General features: G+C 41.8%; 1 protein-coding gene across 2 annotated transcripts in view; it reads left to right on the forward strand.

Moving 5' to 3' along the window:
- The first annotated feature begins 695 nt into the window (after positions 1–695).
- slc38a3b (solute carrier family 38 member 3b) overlaps positions 696–24395 on the forward strand; it is a 52431-nt gene continuing 28731 nt past the window's right edge. Inside the window, exons 1-5 of one of the 2 annotated variants that reach the window (XM_029774523.1) lie at positions 696–1116; positions 21903–22078; positions 23298–23318; positions 23499–23580; positions 23904–24019. In XM_029774523.1, coding sequence (XP_029630383.1) covers positions 21963–22078; positions 23298–23318; positions 23499–23580; positions 23904–24019 — 335 coding nt within the window. In that variant the 5' untranslated portion in view covers positions 696–1116; positions 21903–21962. The remainder of the gene's footprint in view (positions 1117–21902; positions 22079–23297; positions 23319–23498; positions 23581–23903; positions 24020–24395) is intronic. The other variant, XM_029774524.1, reaches the window with a different exon arrangement.

Below are 24395 nucleotides of genomic sequence, written 5' to 3' on the forward strand. Positions count from 1 at the left end.
TACGTTCAGTCTGCTGTCCGTGACCGGTTGATCTATTGGGTCCACACGTCACCCTCCTCTGGTCATCCCGGAATTGGTCGGACGGTGCGCTGTCTGAGTGGGAAGTACTGGTGGCTCACCTTGGACAAGGACGTGAGAGTTTGTTTCCTCCTGCTCGGTGTGCGCCCAGTGTAAGGCTCCTAGGCACCTGCCCAGAGGTAAGTCACACCTCTTACCCGTTCCACAACGGCCATGGTTGCACCTGTCAATCGATTTCCTTACCGATCTCCCCCTATCACAGGGTAACACCACGATCCTGGTTGTTGTGGATCGTTTCTCTACAGTGAGCAAAAAAAGTATTTGATCCCCTGCTGATTTTGTACATTTGCCCACTGACAAAGACATGGTCAGTCTATAATTTTAATGGTAGGTTTATTTGAACAGTAAGAGACAGAATAGCAACAAAGAAATCCAGAAAAACGCATATAAAAAATGTTATAAAATGATTTGCATTTTAATGAGTTTAACATATGTAGGATAAGGTTCTGAGAGGTGTTCCAATAGCCTGCCAAAATGCTTTAACTGAGTCTACATGAGCCTACATGGCATTGCTGCATGCATGTCGTATGGTTTGTATTGTAGCTACCTTAACCCAACACCTGGTGATCTCATCAAAAGGTTTGGACATCTTGGCGTGACGGTTAATGCGTTTGCTTGACGAGTCCGGATCGGGGCTACCCACCGAATTCGCTACGGTACATTACAGGCAGTAAAAACTAAGGACATGAAAGTGACCCACCGTGCGTTGCCTATTATTTCCTCACCACGCGCACAGAGAGTGGGAACCTTGAACGAATAGAATAGATAGCAGGCACCAACAGGGGAGGCGGAACTTAAAACAAGCCTTACAGCTCAGCTATAGTCCATTTACAAATGCGGTTCATCTCTCAGTGAACATTTTTCTTTTACTACAAACTACAAGAGATAATTGAGTGCGCGTGATTATCTTACAGATAAAAAATAGAAGAGACCGAGGAGTCAAGAAAAGAAGAGGATAGCGTTGAGAGTAAAGTAAAGAGGTGTAAAATATATAATTAAAAGCGGAATTAATTCACAGCGTGGCACTCGACTCAACTGGTAAGATTTTAACAGTATTTCAACGCTTGCCTCTGTGTAAAGAAACACGATTCATTGATCACTGAATTGTCGAATGTTTTGATTGATTGTTCCACAATTGAATACATAGTTCATCCAAAACTGAAGCTCGAGAATCTATTCCATTTATGAAACCAAATTGACGCGTACTGACAACACGTTGGTGAAGACAATGGAAAAGAAAATAACCATTCCTTATTCACATGAATGAGCAATGCCTTCATATGCCATATACGATTTAATGTGCCTTATTTCTTATCCCTTAGTTTAGTTTTTCTTCTCACAAATATTAATAGGCCTATGGCGCGACGCGCAAATGTCACCAACATGTGCCTTCTTAGAAGGAGAAAACTGTCAGTTCGTTTCATTGTGTCTTACTCGTCCAGACCTTGGTGCCTTGAAGACTACATAAAAAACACATTTCCATTTGATATTGCCACCTTCACAATATCTTGTGCACTCCATGTTTGTTGGCACATGTGACTCAAGTTTTATTGCCAGATAGCATAACCATTAAAAAAACAGTGCATGCATGGCCCCTGAGAGTACCTAAATGAATGTTATAACGGTCTGTGTATATGAGTTTGTAAGGAAACCCCCTCATTGAATGAGACAACGTGATAGGCATGTGGGATAAATGATCTCCATTGTGCTAATCAATTTATTTCTATTCAATCACATTTTTTAAAGAGCAAGTCTCTTGTTGCATATAGGTCCCCCTCTCCCCCACATAATGGAGCAATAGTACCTCAGACATTCGGGACTTGAAGCGCATGATTCTTGATCTGTGCATAATGGCATTCTTTGATTTTAAACAAGCTTGTTCAGGCCAGTATAAGTAGCGTTTGCCCATACTTTGTTGAAATATGAGTCCTGGTCATGTGGAATGTAGCAGTGGATAAGTATCATAGACCGCATGGGGGACCATATATTTCCCAATATGCCTACCTCCCACACTCCCAATAATATATATAACCCTGGATTACTGATGCTATATATTGGCCATTGAGAGGCTTTGAAGCCACCGGTCGGCCATATTGACACTCCCCAGAAGAAGCAGTCCTCCATAGGAATGAATGGAATTCTACAGTATGTCAATTAAATGTTTTAAGTACTAAATTACATGTATTTAAGTGTTTTGTTGTTGTAGTGGGGACAGTAACATTAGAACTTTCCAAAAAATATACTTTACGGAAAACGTTTTTATATATTTTTTTATGTTAATGCTTAGCTCATATAATATTGTTTAAATGTATGCACTAGGGTGTCTGTAATATAATAAATGTGGCATAAACAAATGTAGACATTTATATATGAATTTCTATAGCTTCCAAAATATGTTTTCCAATGGTGGTTGGAAAGTTCCAAGATAGAGGGGTGGAGGCTTCAAAACAGCACCCCCTGTTAGTCATCTAGTGTATATATAAATCGATGACCATGTTTACATGCTCAGAGTATTCCAGATAGTCGCTCATATCCCTCTTAAGGTCTTATTCAGGATAAGCTGTTTACATGCACCTTTGAAATCCCGCTCACGAGTATACCTGTATCGATTAATAAAAATAATATTTCTAATTTAAGTTCATATGGGTTAAACAGAATAGTAACTGAAATCTGGACACTGACTATAGGCCTATAACCTCTCACATGTAGTATAATATGATATTAACTCCTGCAGAAATATGCATTTCTTGCAGTAAAATTATACAACAAATGTTAATTTTGTCTTGGAAACAGGAGTGAAGAAATATGACTTCTTTCAGCACCACTTGAGAAAATGCAAATGCGTGTGTAACTTGTTACCTGTGACACTGTTAATGCAAGCACACAGTATTTCAAGCACATAAAATATGCACTCAAGACAAACTCAAGTCTAATCAGAAACGTATTTCATCGTTTTCTCAGCTTTTAATTTCCTTAAAACCGGTTAAACTGATGACATATGGACATTTTGCACGGGAACAATCTTTTCACTGTTTTCAGAATTATTGCGTTTTCTCCCCGGTCCCTAAATGAAACAGAGAACTTTACCGGTGAGGTTGGAGAGCAGGGCTCCAGTCATTGACCCCCCCCGACTAGGGCATGGCGGGTTGGAGTAGCTGATTGGTTGACCTGGCTCCGCATTCAAGATGGGATTGGAGGGGTGGCTGGTAGGTCTGTCCTGGGATTGGAGGGGTGGCTGGTGGGTCTGTCCTGGGATTGGAGGGGTGGCTGGTGGGTCTGTCCTGGGATTGGAGGGGTGGCTGGTAGGTCTGTCCTGGGACCAGGCTGGATGGGAAAGAGGCAGCTGTGCTCTCCTGTCAGTCTGAAGTGAAGAGCCCTGTGAATAGTTCTGTTTGAGCCAAGCCGCCAGCTCCGTTAAAGTGGAGTTTATTCTTATCCCAGTCCTTTCCCTATCTGGCCCGGATGGCTCCCCTTCAGACATGACCTTGTCATTTGACATTCTGTATTTATATGGATCAAGTCACAGGACAGTCACCCGTCTTTGTTTATGTTTTTTATGTATTGTTCTAGCCACCTATAGGGTCCCTATATAGCTGCTGGTGCTTGACTGAAGTTGTACTGTTGAGGTTTCCAGCCCAGCATATTCCAAAGGATGCCTTGCCTTGCCATTGCTTTCATGAAGGAATGCTGATAGTTATGACTGTATAATTTTCCTAGTTGGTACAGTACTGTAGTATGTCACCGGCCATGTCTGAAATAATATTTCAATATTTAGATAAGATCATATTATGATCTTCCATGAAAAACTAACAATATAACGGCTGAGGTATAAAGCAGCTGTAAAGAGGCCTTACTGGAGACTCACATGGAAACTGGCCTTCTGGCTGCTAATGTACATGAACTGCTGAAATACTGGTTCATTAAAACACTACAGCCATTAAACAATCATGGCGCTGCAATGTATGAAGGTGTTTTATTCCGACAGGGGCTTTGAATAACGGGAGTAAATCAGAGTTCAGCATAGTGCAATCTCACACAGACAGAGACCGACAGAGCATGTGATGTTACAGAGTCGTGTGAGGCAGACCTTTAGTTTGCACAGTCACAAGTGTAAGCCGAGCCAGTGGAGCCATCCTGACCTGGGCTCAGACCCAAAGTTGTGCCTCAAGTGTAAGAAGAAGCGAAGAAGGGCCTGGAGTCTAATTGCAAAGTTGCCCTGTGGCTAACACTCTGTTACTAGACTGTTTCTTAGAGCTATGTTCTAAGTAGCCAGCTAACCTCTATAATGAAGAAAGCTCAGAAACCAAACCAGAGAGGAGGTAGGGAGTTTGCATCACAAAATGGTTTGTGTTGGCTTTGCTTAACCAGGTTTATAAAGGGAGGGGTTCATTTGCGTAAAACAATTTTCACATGTTGTGTTTTTACCATGTTTGAAAATGCTTTGGTTGCACTTTATGTTTGCTTGGTTTGAGGACAGGGGTGAAACACTTTTGTAGTGCACTCCTCCTGTGTCTGTTTGGTTGGATCAGGTTTAGAAGTTGAAAAGTATCTGTGTAGGTCTGTTAGTATTGCTTACGTGCCTGGCACCCACCATATTCTAGAGCTCTTCTTATGACTCTTGACCTTGACTAACCTTCTGTGTGTAGACGTCACATTCTACACCAGTGTGTTGTCACAGAGCTACTACATCCATTAACCATGTGTTATTACACCATGCTATGTAAATTGAGAAATCATGTAACTAAACTGAATAAAAAGAAGAAGAAACTACACTATAAAACTATCACGTTTAAGGTATGACCCAGATGCAGACAGTGTTGAAGAAACAAAAGTATATTCCTTAAACAGGGGCAGGCAAACAACAGGTCAAAGGCAGGCAGGGGTCAATAATCCAGAGAGGTGGGGTAGGGTACAGGACGGCAGGCAGTCTCAGGGTCAGGGCAGGCAGAAAGGTGAAAACTGGGAAAGACTAGAAAACAGGAGCAAGAAACAGGCAGGAGCAGGGGAACAAACGCTTGTAGGTTTCACGAACAAATCGAACTTGCAACAGACAAACAGAGAACACAGGTATAAATACACAGGGGATAATGGGGATGATGGGCGACACCTGCAGGGGGGTGGAGACAAGCACAAAGACAGGTGAAACAGATCAAGGTGTGACAGAAATAAAGATTAATGGCATAAAGAATGACAGTAAAAAGATTTGGAACACCTTAAAATATATTTTTGGGGAAAAAAAGCAAACTCAGCTCCGCCATTCATTGAATCAGATGGCTCATTCGTCACAAAACCAAATAATACTTTAATGTTTTTTTCATTGGCAAGATTAGCAAACTTAGGCATGACATTCCAGCAACAAACGCTGACACTACACATCCAAGTATATCTGGCCAAATTATGAAAGACAAGCATTGTCATTTTGAATTCCGTAAAGCCCCCTGCTCTCGTGCCTTGAACCTCGCGCGCCCACCTCTATTTCAGTGGATAAAGCTGGAGAACTGCAAGGCAATCCCATTGTGCGCCTCTCGGGAGCCATGACCAATATGACCAATATATATTGTCCTGCTAATAACAGGGTTAATAATATATCTGTGAGAATGTCCAAGGGGCTTTTATATAATTATAAATTAATAATAATAAAAATAATAATCGCTTTGTTTAAAAAATAACAATATTTTGGAGATGATTTCGTTTTCAAATAACGTAAAATGAGCGAGAAAAAGGCCATTCTTGAACATTGGGTGAGACATTGTTACTAATTTGTAAATAAAGCCAGTTTGTTATTTAGAATTATTTATTTCTGTTTTTAGAGGGAGAGAAACCAAGAACCTACAGTCATCTCATGGGTCTCCCAGTTGAGACTGGCACAGGTATTGAACAGGTATCTTTAACAACACAGACTGCACTGCGATGCAGTGTCTTAGACCACTGCGCCACTAAGACACTGTACAATGTGACTGGCCGGGAGTAGGCTACAGTACTACAGAGACACAGGAGCTCCTTGGAACCCAAAAGCATAATCATTGTGCTCTAACTCCCCCTTGCGCTGGTCTGGAGCAATGAAGTAGTGACGCAGGGTACAGTACTAAACCACAAATTACCTCTAAGTCCCGCAGCATAATTGCAAAACTTTTAGTGGAGCAACCACTGTATGTATGTGGATGACTCAATACTGTGCATGCCAGCTACTACAGCGACTGAAATGACTGCAACACTTAACAAAGAGTTGCAGTAAGTTTCAGAGTGGGTGGCGGGGAATAAGTTACTCCTAAATATTTCTAAAACTAGAAGCATTGTATGTGGGACAAATCATTCACTAAACCTCAACTAAATCTTGTAATAAATAATGCGGAAATTGTAAAGCGCTTCTCTACCTTCTTAACAGCACTATCAACAAGGCAGGTCCTACAGGCCCTAGTTTTCAAAGCGGAGGAGAGATTTTCTTCATCATTACTTGTATTTATGAGAGGTATTGACATGTTGAATGCACCCAGCTGTCTGTTTGAACCACTGGCACACAGCTCGGACACCCATGGGGCGGCAGGTAGCCTAGTGGTTAGAGCGTTGGGCCAGTAACTGAAAAGTTTCTGGATAGAATACCCGAGCTGTCAAGGTAAAAATCTGTTGTTCTGCTCCTGAACAAGGCAGTTAACCCACTGTTCCTAGACCGTTATTGTAAATAAGAATTTGTTCTTAACTGACTTGCCTAGTTAAATAAAGGTTCAGTTTAAAATTACCCCCCAAAACCTGCCACAAGGGATCTCTTCACAGTCCCCAAGTCCAGAACAGATGCACAGTACTACATAGAGCCATGACTACATGGAACTCTATTCCACATCAAGTAACTGATGCAAGGAGTAAAATGTAAAAAATATACCTTATAGAACAGCGGGACTGTGAAGCCACACAAACATAGGCACAGACATATACATACACACGTACACATGGATTTTGTACTGTAGATATGTGGTGGTGGTGGAGTAGGCACCTGAGGACACCTAGTGTGTTGGGAAATCTGTGAATTTATTGTTATGTTTTTAAAATTGTATCAACTGCCTTAATTTTGCTGGACCCCAGGAAGAGTAACAGCACACAGAGGGTGTTATTTAATGGAAGCCTCTCCAACATAATCCATAATAAATAAAAATACAAATGGCCTATGGAAAGTACCACAGCTATCATGGTTTTCCATTACAGTGGGATCACTGGGTTACATATCAAATATCATGTCACCCTGGCTTCGGTACATTTCAATGGTTTCCCGCAAGCTATTATAATTGTCGCATGACGTGACAGAATTTGATGAGACGTGTAACTGAGAAGAACAGCTGCATTTCTCAACGTGGACTGACTATGCCCATGGCCCAGGGGCACCCCAATCCCGTCACACAGTCGCTGGATCCAGTCCACTTGGCTGTGTTCTCTGTGTATGTATCTCCATGCACAATTCTCCATGCACACTTTTAAGGTGTCAGGTAGCCTAGCAGTTAGACTGTTGGGCCAGTAACTGAAAGGTTGCTGGTTTGAATACCCGAGCCGACAATGTGGAAAAACACAACTCTAATTTAGGAGGCACAAGCCCAGGCAGTGTGAGAATGGGATGGTGAGTGAAACGTCTACAGCGTTCATCCCAGTTCTATTGCTGGAAAACAGTTTTGTTCCACTCTCTCTGAAATACAAGGTAACAAACTAGCGAACAACTATGAACAAACTGCTGAGGGGAAAAGTACATTACAGACAGCCCAAGGTTCATCTAGGGAGGAAGAGATGCAAATCCAACCTAGAACATTTTGCCCCACAAATGAATCGTCACACAAATTATGCCAAATATTTTATATTGGCATTATATTGCTGGTTAACATTACGCATTTAATCACAAGCCACATAACACAAGCGATGATGTCGTCATGTCAAAGCAAATGTTAAGTATGAGTTCATGTTTTTTTAACTGTTGGCTGCATAACCTGCTTCTGCAACGAGAGAGACAATACCCTTCCTACACACTCTCACACACACAAACACCCTATTGTCAACTTTGCCAAGGTGGACTGCAGAGGGCCCCATCCCATTCAGAGGGCTGCCAGGCAGGAGGGAAAGTGATCATGTGAAGCTTTGTCTCTGAGCACTCAGCGGGCACATGGCTAAGGAGGGTGAGGAGCAGGCACTGCCAGGCTCTTTGCGCTGGCACCTCGTGGTGGCAGCACACAACCCAACCCAACCCAACCAAGTCAAGCCGCACTGCCCACTTAACCCGGAAGCCAGCCACACCAAAGTGTCAGAGGAAACACCATGCACCTGGCGAACGTGTTAGCGTGCACTGCAGGAGTCACTAGCATGCAATGGGACTAGGACATCCCTGCCGGACAAACCTTCCCCTAACCCAGATGACACTGGGCCAATTGTGCAGCGCCCCGTGGGTCTCCTAGTCGCGGCCGACTGCAATAGAGCCTGGACTCGAACCCAGAATCTCTAGTGGCACAGCTAGCACTGTGATGCAGTGCCTAAGACTACTGCGCCACTCAGGAGGCCCTGTATTTCTGTATTTTTAAAGTTACATATCTTGAAAACTTGATTGCTGGTATGCAACATTTTTTGAGACTATCAACAATGGACTAATGAAACAAATACCAAAATAATGTTTTTGGGTGGAGTTGTCCTTTAAGACAATCAGAAATTGGTGTGGGTACTTTCCTACATTTGTCTCCTAGAGATGAAGGTACCTTGGTGCGAAAAGTGCAAATCAATCCCAGAACAACAGCAAGGACCTTGGGAAGATGCTGGAGGAAACAGGTACAAAAGTATCTATATCCACAGTAAAACGAGTCCTTTATCGACATAACCTGAAAGGCCGCAGAGCATGGAAGAAGCCACTGCTCCAAAACCGCCATAAAAAAGCAAGACTACGGTTTGCAACTGCACATGGGGACAAAGATCGTACTATTTGGAGAAATGTCCTCTGGCCTGATGAAACAAAAATAGAACTGTTTGGCCATAATGACCATCGTTATGTTTGGAGGAAAAAGGGGGAGGCTTGCAACCCGAAGAACACCAACCCAACCGTGAAGCACGGGGGGTGGCAGCATCATGTTGTGGGGGTGCTTTGCTGCAGGAGGGACTGGTGCACTTCATAAAATAGACGGCTGTCACGGCTGTCGAAAGGAGAGGACCAAGGTGCAGCGTGTGTGTAGTTCCACATTTTATTTAATCTGTGAAACTTTGCAATAAAATAAACTGAATTGACATAACAAACCGTGACGCAGAGGAGAAACAAACACTACTCAAAAATAAATCACACACAAAACCCCTACTTAAGTATGATCTCCAATTAGAGAAAATGAGGACCAGCTGCCTCCAATTGGAGATCATCCCAAACAAACCAACAGAAATACAAAAACTAGAACCTAAGAACATATAACTACTCTACCATAGAAAATAAAATCTTACTATGGTCAGGACGTGACAGTGGCATCATGAGGGAGGAAAATGATGTGGATATATTGAAGCAACATCTCAAGACATCAGTCAGGAAGTTATAGCTTGGTCGCAAATGGCTCTTCCAAACGGATGATGACCCCAAGCATACTTCCAAAGTTGTTGCAAAATGGCTTAAGGACAACAACGTCAAGGTATTGGAGTGGCCATCACAAATCCCTGCCCTCAATCTTACAGAAAATGTGTGGGCAGAACTGAAAAAGTGTGTGCGAGCAAGGAGGCCTAGAAAACTGACTGAGTTACTCCAGCTCTGTCAGGAGGAATGGGCCAAAATTCAACCAACTTATTGTGAGAAGCTTGTGGAAGGCTACCTGCCACGTTCGTCGTAAGGATGGGACCAAGGCGCAGCGGGAATGTGAATGCTCATCTTCTTTATTTAGAAAAACCCCAAAACAAACACTTAAACAAAAACAACGACGAGAAACAGTCCTGTAAGGCACACAGCTACACATGGAACAACTACCCACACAAACCCATGAAAAAACACCCCTACTAAGTAGGACCTTCAATTAGAGGCAACGAGGAACAGCTGCCTCCAATTGAAGGTCAATCCAATAAACTAAACATAGAAATAGAAAAACTAGAACGAACATAGAAATATACTAACATAGAACAGTATTAAAAAAAAACGAAACACATAAAACAAACACCCCCTGCCACGCCCTGACCAAACTACAATAACAAACAACCCCTTTTACTGGTCAGGACGTGACACTACCTGAAAAGTCTGACCCAAGTTAAACAATTTAAAGACAATGCTACCAAAAACGAATTGAGTGTATGTAAACTTCTGACCCACGGGGAACATGATGAAAGAAATAAAAGCTGAAATAAATCATTCTCTCTACTATTATTCTGACATTTCACATTCTTAAAATAAAGTGGTGATCCTAACTGGAATTTTTACTTGGATTAAATGTCAGGAATTGTGAAAAACGGAGTTTAAATGTATTTGGCTATGGTGTATGTAACCTTCCGACTTCAATTGTATGTAATGGGGAGTTGATAAAAATAAACAATCAAAGGGCAAACAATGCACACAATGAAACAGTGAATGCGCAAGATTTGGTGGGAGACAGCTGAGTCATTCTGGAAAGCTGAGCGCATGCATTCTGGAGAGAGACGTGCCTATATCTTCGCCACACACTCCTCCCCTTCTTCTTGTCTCAACATTTTTATTTATTATACTCAAGACACATTATCTTAACACATATTTTAGACGCTTTTCACTGACAGCCACAACTCAATAATCAGCTAGGCCGATTGCCACGTGTACTGCCCAAATTGTGGGCTTCCCAAAGAGTCATACTGTAGGCCTACAAGCTTGTGATTTGAAACAAAATAAGCTAATGATCCTCTGTACCTAAGTCATGCTTTCTGGTGAAGTATTTAGAATTATTTTATTTATTTCTGTATAGACAGGAGTAAATGTATAATTTTGGTAAATGTATTTAAATTTACTTTAAAGGAGCTTAGTTTATTAGCCTATTGGACGCACCACCTTTTCAAAAAGTAGGTTACATTCACTTGTTCATCCAAAATAATTCCAGCTTTTCCAGCTTCCAGCTAGCTTTAATTCATTTCACAAGTGGCTGAAACTATCTCACTGGAGAAAGCATCCGGACGAGTAAAACAGCGCCCCTCTGTCTTACAATGTGTAGCCAATGTATCTGATGGGGATAGTATTTTTGGCCGGACAGCATCAGATAAATGGGCTACACATACTGAGCTATAGTGTTCAACAAATCAAAATATATTTTACATTTGAGATTCTTCAAAGTAGCCACCCTTTGCCTTGATGACAATTTTGCTCTTAGCATTCTCTCAACCAGCTTCATGAGGTAGTCACCTGGAATGCATTTCAATTAACAGGTGAGCCTTGTTAAAAGTTCATTTGTGGAATTTGTTTCCTTTTTAATACGTTTGAGCCAATTAGTTGTGTTGTGACACGGCAGGGGTGGTATACAGAAGATATTTGGTAAAACCAAGACCTTATCATGGCAAGAACAGCTCAAATAAGCAAAGAGAAACGACAGTCCATTATTACTTAAGACATTAATGTCAGTCAATCCGGAAAGTTTCAAGAACTTCGAACATTTCTTCAAGTGCAGTCGCTAAAACCATCAAGCGCTATGATGAAACTGCCTCTCATGAGGACCGCCACAGGAAAGTAAGAACCAGCATTACCTCTGCTGCAGAGGATAAGTTCATTAGTGTTACCAGCCTCAGAAATTGCAGCCCATATAAATGCTTTACAGAGCTCAGGTAACAGACATGTCAACATCAACTGTTCAGAGGAGACTGTGTGAATCAGGCCTTCATGGTCAAATTGCTGCTAAAGGACACCAATACTAAAGGACACCAATAAGAAGAAGAGACTTGCTTGGGCCAAGAAACACTAGCAATGGACATTAGACCGGTGGAAATCTTTCCTTTAGTCTGTGAGATTTTTGGTTCCAACCGCCGTGTCTTTGTGAGATGCAGATTAGTTGAACGGATGATCTCTGCATGTGTGGTTCCCACCGTGAAGCATGGAGGTGGAAGTGTGATGGTTTGGGAGTGCTTTGTTGGTGACACTGTCAGTGATTTATTTAGAGTTCAAGGCACACTTTACCAGCTTGGCTACCACAGCATTCTGCAGCGATATGGCATCCCATCTGGTTTGCGCTTAGTGGGACTATCATTTGTTTTCAACAGGACAATGACCCAACACACTTCAAGGTGGTGTAAGGGCTATTTGACCAAGAAGGAGAGTGATGGAGTGCTGCATCAGATGACCTGGTCTCCACAATCTTCCGACCTCAACCCAATTGAGATGGTTTGGGATGAGTTGGACCGCAAAGTGAAGGAAAAGCAGCCAACAAGTGCTCAGCATATGTGGTAACAACGTGAAGACGGTTGGAAAAGCATTCCAGGTGAAGCTGGTTGAGAGAATGCCAAGAGTGTGCAATGCTGGTCAGGGATTTAACATTTTCTTGGTTGCTACATGATTCCATATGTGTATAGTTTTGATGTCTTCAATATTATTCTATAATGTAGAAAATAGTCAAAATAAAGAAAAACTTGAATGAGTAGGTGTGTCCAAACTTTTGACTGGTACTGTATATTTTATTTGGAAGAGTAAGGAGGTGTGGTAATGTATACAAACTCCTCCGGAATCGGATGTGGTACATAGTGTGGTACTGTATGCATATCCACGTCTCTGTTCCTCTCCCAGGGGCAGCAGCACCTGCAAGACAGCCAGGCAGGGGGCTGGTGCTGATTAAATGTTTGTTAACCTCCCATGTGGCTCTGTGTGGCACCAGAGCAGGCCTATACTGGCTGATTAACTATGTTGACTCTGGTGTAAAAATGGAAAGACACCTACGATTACTAATGGTGCCCACTCACCTTAATTTCCCCTCTGATTCACAGGAAGAAACTTAGGGATGCCTGGGGTGTATTCATTAGTGGACACTAGCAAACTGTAGCAAACATTTTGCAATGAAACAAGCTACTTCCGTTTCAGCTGTTTTGCTTCCTTTTGGATCCTAGTGAATAGACTCCTGGTTTGTGTGTTTGGTTGGGTTGGGTGGGGCTACGGATGCCAGCTGTAGGTCAGTTGCCATGCTCTTAGGAGCATCTGGCATCTGGATTGGCACTGAGTAAGGAAACAAATAGCACAGGGCCACATACGGTTCAGTGTAAATACAGCGTCATAATAACCTACGATAAATATACCAATATGGAAAGAAGTGTGCGTGTAAAGATGGAAGACGTTTTACCTGTGGACCCATCTCTGTAACAAGAGTACATTTACATTTGTGTTATTTAGCAGACACTCTTATCCAGAGCGACTTATGGGAGAAATTAGCATTAATTGCCTTGCTCAAGGGCACATTGACACATTTTTCACCTAGTCGGCTCAGGGATTCAAACCATTTTGGTTCCAGGTAGAACCATTTTGGGTTCCATGTAGAACACTCTGTGGAAAGGTTTCTACGTGGAGCCCAAAACGGTTCTACTTGGAACCAAAAGGGTTCTACCTTGAACCAACACGGGTTCTTCAAAGGGTTCTCCTATGTGGACAGCTGAATAACCCTTTTAGGTACACTGTACCCTTTTGGTTCCAAGTAGAACCGTTTTGGATTCCACGTAGAACCCTTTCCACAGAGGGTTCTACATGGAACCCAAAATGGTTCTACCTGGAACCAAAATGGTTCTACCTGGAACCAAAAAGGGTTCTTCTAAGGGGACAGCTGAAAAACCCTTTTGGAACCCTTTTCTCTAACTCTCTAAAGGCGACTGAGTGTCCCTCCTTTTATTTGACCCCGAACGGACCATCTCATCTCTTCCAAAAAGTGTGGCCTGCCAGTGACCTATATCACCATTCACCACCCAGGGCCATGGATATAAAGGCCTACATGTACCAGTGTTTAAATATACACAGCTACATCTATATCTAGCTTTCTGCTGGCTTATCTGCTCTTTAATATCATTTGATAGAAGAACTCCTGGATCTATCTGCTTGATCCAATTCCTGCCAGGCAAGCCCTGCAGTCTACCAAGTTGGGCTGTCCCCGACTAAAAATCTTGTTTGACTAAGAGTCGTCTGTTCTTTCGACCAACCGATTGGTCGAAGATTTTAAACTTGTATTTTTCCATATATCGATACATCCTATGTGTTTTAATCAAATCAACTATATTCACTGAGCTTGTCTGATGCTTTAAGCACACTGTTTGATTAAATAATGAAGACACACAAATTACTAGAGCGAGTCCGGCCAGAGATTGATTTGATTGCACCAGGCTTGCTGCACTGTGTTAAAAAAACAAAATTGTGAGTGACTGTGTGACTAGAACCCTTTGTCTCTCTCTCCTTCCTGCTGCAGCGACGTCACAGAACATCAAAGTATTTATCGCGCTGTACCTTTTGCTGACGCTGCAACATAATTACAGCCATTTCTGACTGAAAAGTTCTGTTACCGTAATCCCTCGTTTTTTAGGAAAAACATTCCCTAATCCTTCTACCCTTGCTTTCTTTACGTGACACATATGTATCTTATCGGCAGACTCAATAGCCTTGGTTTCTCAAATGACTGCCTCGCCTGGTTCACCAACTACTTCTCAGATAGAGTTCAGTGTGTCAAATCGGAGGGCCTGTTGTCCGGACCTCTGGCAGTCTCTATGGGGGTGCCACAGGGTTCAATTCTTGGGCCGACAATTTTCTCTGAATATACAGTTGAAGTTGGAAGTTTACATTCACCTTAGCCAAATACATTTAAACTCTGTTTTTCACATTTCCTGACATTTAATCTCAGTAAAAATTCCCTGTCTTATGTCAGTTAGGATCACCACTTTATTTTAAGAATGTGCAATGTCAGAATAATAGTAGAGAGAATGATTTATTTCAGCTTTTATTTCTTTCATCACATTCCCAGTAGGTCAGAAGTTTACATACACTCAATTAGTATTTGGTAGCATTGCCTTTAAATGGTTTAACTTGGGTCAAACGTTTCGGGTAGCCTTCCACAAGCTTCCCACAATAAGTTGGGGGAATTTTGGCCCATTCCTCCTGACAGAGCTGGTGTAACTGAGTCAGGTTTCTAGGCCTCTTTGCTCACACACACTTTTTTAGTTCTGCCCACACATTTTCTATAGGATTGAGGTTATTTTGCCACATCTTTGGAAGTATGCTTGGGGTCATTGTCCAATTGGAAGACCCATTTGCGACCAAGCTTTAACTTCCTGACTGATGTCTTGAGATGTTGCTTCAATATATCCACATAATTTTCCTCCCTCATGATGCCATCTATTTTGTGTAGTGCAACAGTCCCTCCTGCAGCAAAGCACCCCCACAACATGATGCTGCCACCCCCGTGCTTCACGGTTGGGTTGGTGTTCTTCGGGTTGCAAGCCTCCCACTTTTTCCTCCAAACATAACGATGGTCATAATGACCAAACAGTTCTATTTTTGTTTCATCAGACCAGAGGACATTTCTCCAAACAGTACGATCTTTGTCCCCATGTGCAGTTGCAAACCATAGTCTGGCTTTTTTATGGCGGTTTTGGAGCAGTGGCTTCTTCCATGCTAACCTTTCATGTTATGTCGATATAGGACTCGTTTTACTGTGGATATAGATACTTTTGTACCTGTTTCCTCCAGCATCTTCACAGGGTCCTTTGCTATGTTGTTCTGGGATTGATTTGCACTTTTCGCACCAAGGGACGTTCATCTCTAGGAGACAGAACGCATCTCCTTCCTGAGCGGTATGACGCCTATGTGGTCCCATGGTGTTTATACTTGTGTACTATTGTTTGTACAGATGAACGTGGTACTTTCTGGCGTTTGGAAATTGCTCCCAAGGATTAACCAGACTTGTGGAGGTCTACAATGTATTTTTCTGAGGTCTTGGCTGACTTCTTTTGATTTTCCCATGATGTCAAGCAAAGAGACACTGAGTTTGAAGGTAGACTTTGAAATACATCCACAGGTACACCTCCAATTGACTCAAATGATGTCAATTAGCCTATCAGAAGCTTCTAAATCCATAACATAATTTTCTGGAATTTTCCAAGATGTTTAAAGGCACAGTAAACTTTGTGTATGTAAACTTCTGACCCACTGGAATTGTGATACAGTGAATTATAAGTTAAATAATCTGTCTGTAAATAATTGTTGGAAAAATTACTTGTGTCATGCACAAAGTAGATGTCCTAACCGACTTGCCAAAACTATAGTTTGTTAACAAGAAATTTATGGAGTGGCTGAAAAACGAGTTTTAATGACTCCAACCTAAGTGTACGTAAACTTCCGACTTCATCTGTACTACTTGCACATCTATCCCTACTTGCACATCTATCACTCCAGTGTTGATGCTAAATTGTAATTATTTCGCCACTATGGCCTATTTATTGCCTTCCTCCCTAATCTTACTACATTTGCACACACTGCATATAGACTTTGTTCTATTGTGTACGTTTGTTTATCCCATGTTTAACTTTGTGTTGTTGTTTTTGTCGCACTGCTTTGCTTTATCTTGGCCAGGTCGCAGTTGTAAATGAGAACTTGTTCTCAACTGGCCTACCTGGTTAAATAAAGGTGAAATAAAATGTAAAAATAAAAAGTTCATGTGACCAATAGGTCCTGACCTATACCATATCATAATCACATCAATACATTGGTTATAACAAACTCCAAACACCATAACATGAAAATGGATGCAGAGGACGTGACAAATAAAGTCGAAACAGGGGGATGTTTATTGGTTGCTCAGGTAAAGGGGAATACATTTCAGTAGTTGTGGAAAATGCTGAAGATCAAGCACTGCGTGCATATTATGTTTGTCAAACAGGTGCTGTATAGATTACAATATAATTTTTCTGACCAATTGGAACAATGTAAGCAACAGTAAATACATTATAAACATACCACAGAGTCTGTTGTAATGTCTTATTGTTAAGACTTTATTACAGCAAAGACTAAAAACAGTCACATTCATTCCTGAAGGCAATTACCGAAATGTAACAGTTTATTTATTGTTAAAGCACATTTTTCAATGCTCTCTTTATTCTATTTTAAAACTAAAATGCTTGATTTTATTTCAAATCATGAATGACTCGTATGCTGTGTGACATGAACGAATGAATGATTGATTGATACAGTAGTCTATAGAAGTTTTGAAATATAGGCCTAAGTAAGTTACGGTATTAAGACTAAACAGGATGCGCTCTTAGGCCTAAAGCTCGATGGTGGTTATACAAGGCTGCTATACTAAGCCTACTAATGATAATGACATTATATTATTATAATGATGATCATAATAGTAACAATAAGGAGGAGACCAGGAAAAATTTGCATTATTATTATTATAAATAAAAGTATTCTGACAATTTGGAACAGTGTAAAGAACACAAAGTAAATTATAAATAATACCAGAGGCTGTTGGAACGTAAAGCCTTTATTACAGCAAAGCAAAGATTAAAAACAGATGCATTTGTGAAATTGTTGTTGTTGCGTGAGTCTTGGTGCTTGGTGCTCGCAGAATCAGTAGGCTATTAAACAAACACTCAAACAGGCAACAGAAGCAGGATCTGTCTTATTTCTGTAGATATATATGGATGATTTATAAAGCCAGGCACATTTAACAGTTAGGCTATTGATTATAGACCTAATTAAGTTGGGTTTCGTCTCTCCTCGCTTTTCTTAGACAATAAGACTGTTTTATCATTTCCTCATTCTGCTGCTGCCTCCGCCGCATGGTTCTCAACACCAACATGCTGGTTAACTTTGCTATTATGCACATAGCAACATAGTCTAGGAAAAGGCGCCAATTCAACAGCGCACTGATGTGTTTCAGAACCACGGACAGCAACCACTAACCAACGTGGGAGAAAGCACATTTTTTATAAAATAATAAAAATGTTATTAGTGTTGCACCATTGTTCTTATCTAATATAACCATATACAATTTCAGTAGCACGTCTTAGACTGATGGACTGTACCATCCCCACGGCCTCCACAATGGATCAGTCCACTCAGACAGGTGTCTTGCACACCATGATACAGTATAAGTCAAAAGGGTTTTTCCTGGAATGAGTAGGTGTGTCCAAACGTTTGACTGATACTGTATATATATATATATATATATATATATATATATATATATATATATATATATAGTATCAGTGAAATGTTTGGACACACCTACTCATTCCAGGAAAATCCCTTTTGACTGGTACTGACTGGTACTGTGTAGTGGTATATACACAGTATCAGTGAAATGTTTGGACACACCTACTCATTCCAGGAAAATCCCTTTTGACTTATACTGTATAGTGGTTCTGAAACACATCAGTGCACTGTTGATATATATATATATATATTAATCAGGCCCCAATCTATGGATTTCACATGACTGGGAATACAGATATGCATCTGTTGGTCACAGATACCTTAAAAAACGGTAGGGGCATCAGAAAACCTGTCAGTATCTGGTGTGACCACCATTTGCCGCATGCAGCGCGACACATCTCCTTCGCATAGAGTTGATCAGGCTGTTGATTGTGGCCTGTGGAATGTTTTCCCACTCCTCTTTAATGGTTGTGTGAAGTTTCTGGATATTGGCGGGAGCTGGAACACTGTCTTACACTTTGATCCAGATCATCCCAAACGTGCTCAATGGATGACATGTCTGGTGAGTATGCAGTCCATGGAAGAACTGGGACGTTTTCAGTTTCCAGGAATTGTGTACAGATCTTTGCGACATGGGGCCTTGCATTATAATGCTGAAACATGAGGTGATGGTGGCAGATGAATGGAACGACAATGGGCCTCAGGATCTCATCACGGGATCACTGTGCATTCAAATTGCCATTGATAAAATTCAGTTGTGTTCGATGTCCGTAGCGTATGCCTGGCAATACCATAGCCCCACCGCCACCATGAGGCACTCTGTTCACAAGGTTGACATCAGCAAACCGCTCTCCCACACGACGCCATACACGTTGTCTGCCATCTGCCCCTTACAGTTGAAACCGGGATTCATCCATGAGAATCACACTTCTCCAGTGTGCCAGTGGCCATCGAAGGTAAGCATTTGCCCACTGAAGTCAGTTATGACGCCGAATTGCAGTCAGGTCAAGACCCTGGTGAGGATGACGAGCACGCAGATGAGCTTCCCTGAGACGGTTTCTGACAATTTGTGCAGAAGTTCTTTGGTTGTGCAAACCCACAGTTTCATCAGCTGGTGGCTGGTCTCAAATGATCCTGCAGGTGAAGAGGCCGGATGTGGAGGTCCTGGGCTGGCGTGGTTACACATAGTCTACAAGTGGTTGTGAGCCTGGGTGGACGTACTGCCAAATTCTTTAATACGATGTTGGAGGCGTATGATGGTTGTGAAATGAACATTCAATTCTCTGGCAACAGCTCTGGTGGACATTCCTGCAGTCAGCATGCCAATTGCATGTTCCCTCAAAACTTGAGACATCTGTAGCATTGTGTTGTTTGACTAAACTGCACATTTTATAGTGGCTTTTTATTGTCCCCAGCACAAGGTACACCTGTGTAATGATCATGCTGTTTAATCAGCTTCTTGATATGCCACACCTGTCCGGTGGATGGATTATCTTGGCAAAGAAAAAGTGCAGCGGGATCATCTGAGACCAGCCAGCTGATGAAACTGAGGTGTATTTCTGTCTGTAATAAAGCCCTTTTATGGAGAAAAACTCATTCTGATTGTCTGGGCCTGGCTCTCCAGTGTGTTGGCCTGGCTCCCAAGTGGGTGGGCCTATGCCCTCCTAGGCCCACTCATGGCTGCACCCCCACTCAGTCATGTGAAATCCATTGATTAGAGCCTAATGAATTTATTTCAATTGACTGATTTCCTTATGACTCAGTAAAATTGTTGAAATTTTTTCAAGTTGCGTTTATATTTTTGTTCTGTATAGTTCCATTCACGTCACTATCCACCTAGCACATTTGGTTCCTTGGAAGTTGTGCAAACGTATATTTTTGGTTTCGTTTCCTGACCAGTAAGACAGAGCGTTTTTTTAAAACATTCTGAGAACGGAAGGGAACATTTTGCCTGTTCTTGGAACATTTATTTTTCTGATAATGCTTTAATCTGTTTCCTGGAAAGTTTACCTGGGAGGTTTTATTAACGCTCTGAGAATGGAAATTATAGGTTATTTTGAGTTTTTTAATAACTTCCTTAAAACCTTTACTGAATGTTTCAATAATAATTTCAATTACACCGTTAGCTTATTTTTGGCAAGCTTTTTAAAGCACAGATGGAAATGTATTTCCTTAAGCATGCCAACACAATTATTTTTGTTTTGTGAGATTTGAAGTGAAATTGGTTTTGTATTCGTCATCCATTGAATTAGTCCACCGTGCCACAAGGCAAGAGCTAGCATGCCATGTTTTTTTACGCATACAAAGCTGTTTATTTTAGCCTATTCAAACAGACCCCATTTCAAAGGAAACAAGCACTCATTGAGATCAGGTGTGGCCAACACACCTGCACACACTTAACAAGATGGAGTGTAGAGAGAGTTTTGTTAATGCTGAGTGTCACACCCTGATCTGTTTCATCTGTCTTTGTGCTTGTCTCCACCCCCCCTCCAGGTGTCACCCATCTTCCTCTTTATCCCCATTGTATTTATACCTGTGTTCTCTGTTTGTCTGTTGCCAGTTTGTTTTGTTAGGTCTGAGCAGTCTGTCTGAGCACTGAGCAGTCTGTCTGAGCAGTCTGTCTGAGCAGTCTGTCTGAGCAGTCTGTCTGAGCAGTCTGTCTGAGCAGTCTGTCTGAGCAGTCTGTCTGAGTCCTGCGCCTGCCTGACTCTGACCTGTTTACGAACCTCTGCATGTCCTGAGCCTGCCTGCTGTTCTGTACCTTATTGATTCTGCCCTGTATTACAGACCTTTGACCTGTCTTTTGCCTGCCCCGTTTGGGTCAATACACATCTGTGACTCTAGCTGTCTGCACCTGGGTCTTACCCTGAGTTCTGATACTGAGAACAGAATGTATATGTTTTGAAATAACATTCTTAGACGTTACAAAAGTTTTCTTGTGGTTTTTATGGAAAGTTTATTTAATGTTCTCGTAACAATTTGAGAACATGACTAAATAGAACCATGAGGAAACCTGTAGGAAATGTTATGCTGAAGTACTGAAATTCCAACATGGTATGTGCTACTTGGGTAGGTTATGTGTGGCTGGTGTAGTTTGTGTACATAGGCTAGGCGTGGGAGCGAAGTGTCTGTGTGACAACATTACGTGGGACCTGAACAGAGGGTTTAGTTGAACCACCTCCGTTCTCAGCTCTGAGAAGCTGGCAGGCCTTGTGACATCACTGAGTGGAACACCATGAGCAAACAGTGTAATGATGATGTGACATTGGCTCAAACACACAAACTTTGACCCCATGCTTTGGACCTTTTTGCATTACTTGGTATTGTAGTTGCCCAAAAAGCATAGTGTCATGGCTTGAGTTGATTCAGAATAATTTATACCATAAGCAAGTGTGTGAAACAGGTCAGATCTTGGATGTTGAAGTGAAAGTTTTACTATGTAAATAAATTAGTCACCACAAATCAAATCAAAATCACATTTTATTGGTCACATACACATGGTTAGCAGATGTTATTGCGAGTGTAGCGAAATGCACACAGTCATTAGCAGAGAGAGAGACTAGCCGTTGAAGTTTATTGTTTGATGTTTTTTTAACTAAATGCCTATTTACACAGATACAGGTGTCCCCACGTGCACTGTATCCTGTAGCTACACAAGACAGATAGGGGAGTAATTGTGGGATCTGTGTCAATGAAATGCCTTCTCTTTCTGCTCTAGATACCTGAGGGAGCAGACAGAGAGGACCACACACAGTGTATCATAACTGCTGCTTAGAGCATGGAGCCAGACCAATCAGAGATGAGCATCTTGGGACACTCGCCCAATGGGAAAGGTCACGACCTAGAAGATGACGCGTATGTGCCCATGAAGACCATGGCAGAGGAATTAGACACGTGAGTTTCATTCTCCTGTCCGTTCTTTTCCCCACCCCGCTCTAACACCTACCTCAATTATTGTTGTTAGACTATTGAATTGTTCAACAACCACCACAACTATAAAAAATCTCCCTCCGATGAGCAGCTGAGAAGGGCCATACACTTGGCTCAAAACAATGACTTTAGGTCACAGATTACACCTGATTGGTGCGGCAGGTTATAGTGGTTAGAGCATTGGGCCAGTTTTCCAAAGTTTGCTGGTTCGAATACCTGAGCCGACAAGATGAAAACCTCTCAATGTGTGCATGAGCAAGCCACTTAACCCTAATTACATGAGCAAGCCACTTAACCCTAATTACATGAGCAAGCCACTTAACCCTAATTACATGAGCAAGCCACTTAACCCTAATTACATGAGCAAGCCACTTAACCCTAATTACATGAGCAAGCCACTTAACCCTAATTTGCTCCAGTGGCGCCAACCTACTTCGAGCTGTCCCTGTAAAACAACACATTTCACTGCACCTATCTGGTGTTTATTATTTTTATCTTGTTGCCTCTACTGCATACCACAGAAACATTACATTGTATATTCCATTCCAATTGTTTTTGAAGGGATGCTTTGATCTTACTGTCACATAAGGGTGGTGACATTTCTTTTGCCCACTGCATGCAGTGTTATAGCCAGCCCTCGTTATTCCGGTACCTTAGACTGGAGAGAGTAATGGCTTTGTCCTGTGTTGTGTTACAGTTTGTGAATGTGTCATGTGTTGCTGTCTTCTATCTACCTGTGTGGAAACCAAAACCCATTAAACAGCCTGTAAATGTCACCGGTCAATACAATATATTCATCCATTATTCCAAACACTGGTAATTAACCATAAAATACAGAGACACTGTTTGTATCCCAAATGGCACCCTGTTCTCTACATAAGGTGGTACTTTCCCTATAGTCCCTGGTCAAAAGTAGTGCACTATAAAGGGAATATGGTGCCATTTGGGATGAAGAGGTCTTATACAAGGACCTCATAAAACTCTGTTTCAATTTCCACCATTGCAAATTGTGTTTGCTTGTCCTGTCCTCCTTGTGCTAAGTGTATGACATCAGTAATGAGTAGGAAGTGTTTATAGAGCGTGAATGACGCCTGATTTCCTGAGTGGTGTTTGTGTTTCTAAGTGCATGTTTGCCTTGTTTTTGTTCTTCCTTCGCCCCGTGGATGCTCTGTTTCCAACACAGAAATGGTACTCAAAACGTCAGGTAGGTTTCTACTTTCTACACACAGTCACACAGACAAGCTCTACCTAGTAGGCCTACTGACTATGTCAAATCGTTACTCATAAACAAACCTTTAAGTGAAGCATTTTTAACACTGTTTTAGTGTTAAAGCTGCAAGTTTTGGAGACTTTCGATTGTAACAGCGTTTTTTGTTTCATCCAGGTTTGATGATCCTGATGCCATCCTGGAGAATGAGGAGTTTCTGCCCAACGGAGATGGGAGGAAGCCCATGCGCTTCACAGATGTGAGTGTAGCTGACTTTATTACCTCCACATGTACCACAACTCAAACATCACTCCCTGGCTTTGTCCCAAGTGGTTACCCTATTCCCTATGTAGTGCACTACTTTTGACCATAGGGGTCTGTTCAAAAGAAGTGTACTATATAGGGAATAGGGTGCCACTTGGGATGCACCCACTATGTGATTGGAATCTGATGGCACATTGTGCCTGTCACATTGCACTTGACAAGAGCATGAGTTTCTAAATGTAAGAAGAGCAGCCATTTTCGGCTTTACCTCAGTATTGAATGACCTGAATCTGAGATTGTTGTATTTGTTTTGATCAGTTTGAGGGAAAGACGTCTTTCGGCATGTCTGTGTTCAACCTGGGGAATGCTATCATGGGCAGTGGAATTCTGGGACTGGCTTATGCCATGGCCAACACTGGCATCCTCCTCTTCCTGTAAGTCAAACCGTCAGCGATACAGCACTGAGTCGCTCTGAATAAGAGTGTCTGTTAAACAGTGGAGGCTGTTAGTAGGAGCTAAAGGAGGAATGGCTCATTGTAATGGCTGAAATGGAAGAAATGGAACGGTATCAAACACATCAAACATATATAAACCACACGTTTGGCTCCGTTCCATTAATTTCATTCCATCCATTATAATGAGCCTGTCCTCCTATTGCTCCTCCCACCAGCCTCCACTGCTGTTAAATGACCAAAATGTAATGTAAATGTAATCTAAATGTAATGTCTAGTCCTGCCCCTTGCTTCTTAACTGTCTACTAGTCTCTCCTTTCCCCAGGTGGCTTAGTGTTTCTTCATTCCTCATCTCATA

This window comes from Salmo trutta, chromosome 14 (assembly GCF_901001165.1).
Source record: "Salmo trutta chromosome 14, fSalTru1.1, whole genome shotgun sequence".
Lineage (NCBI taxonomy): Eukaryota > Metazoa > Chordata > Actinopteri > Salmoniformes > Salmonidae > Salmo > Salmo trutta.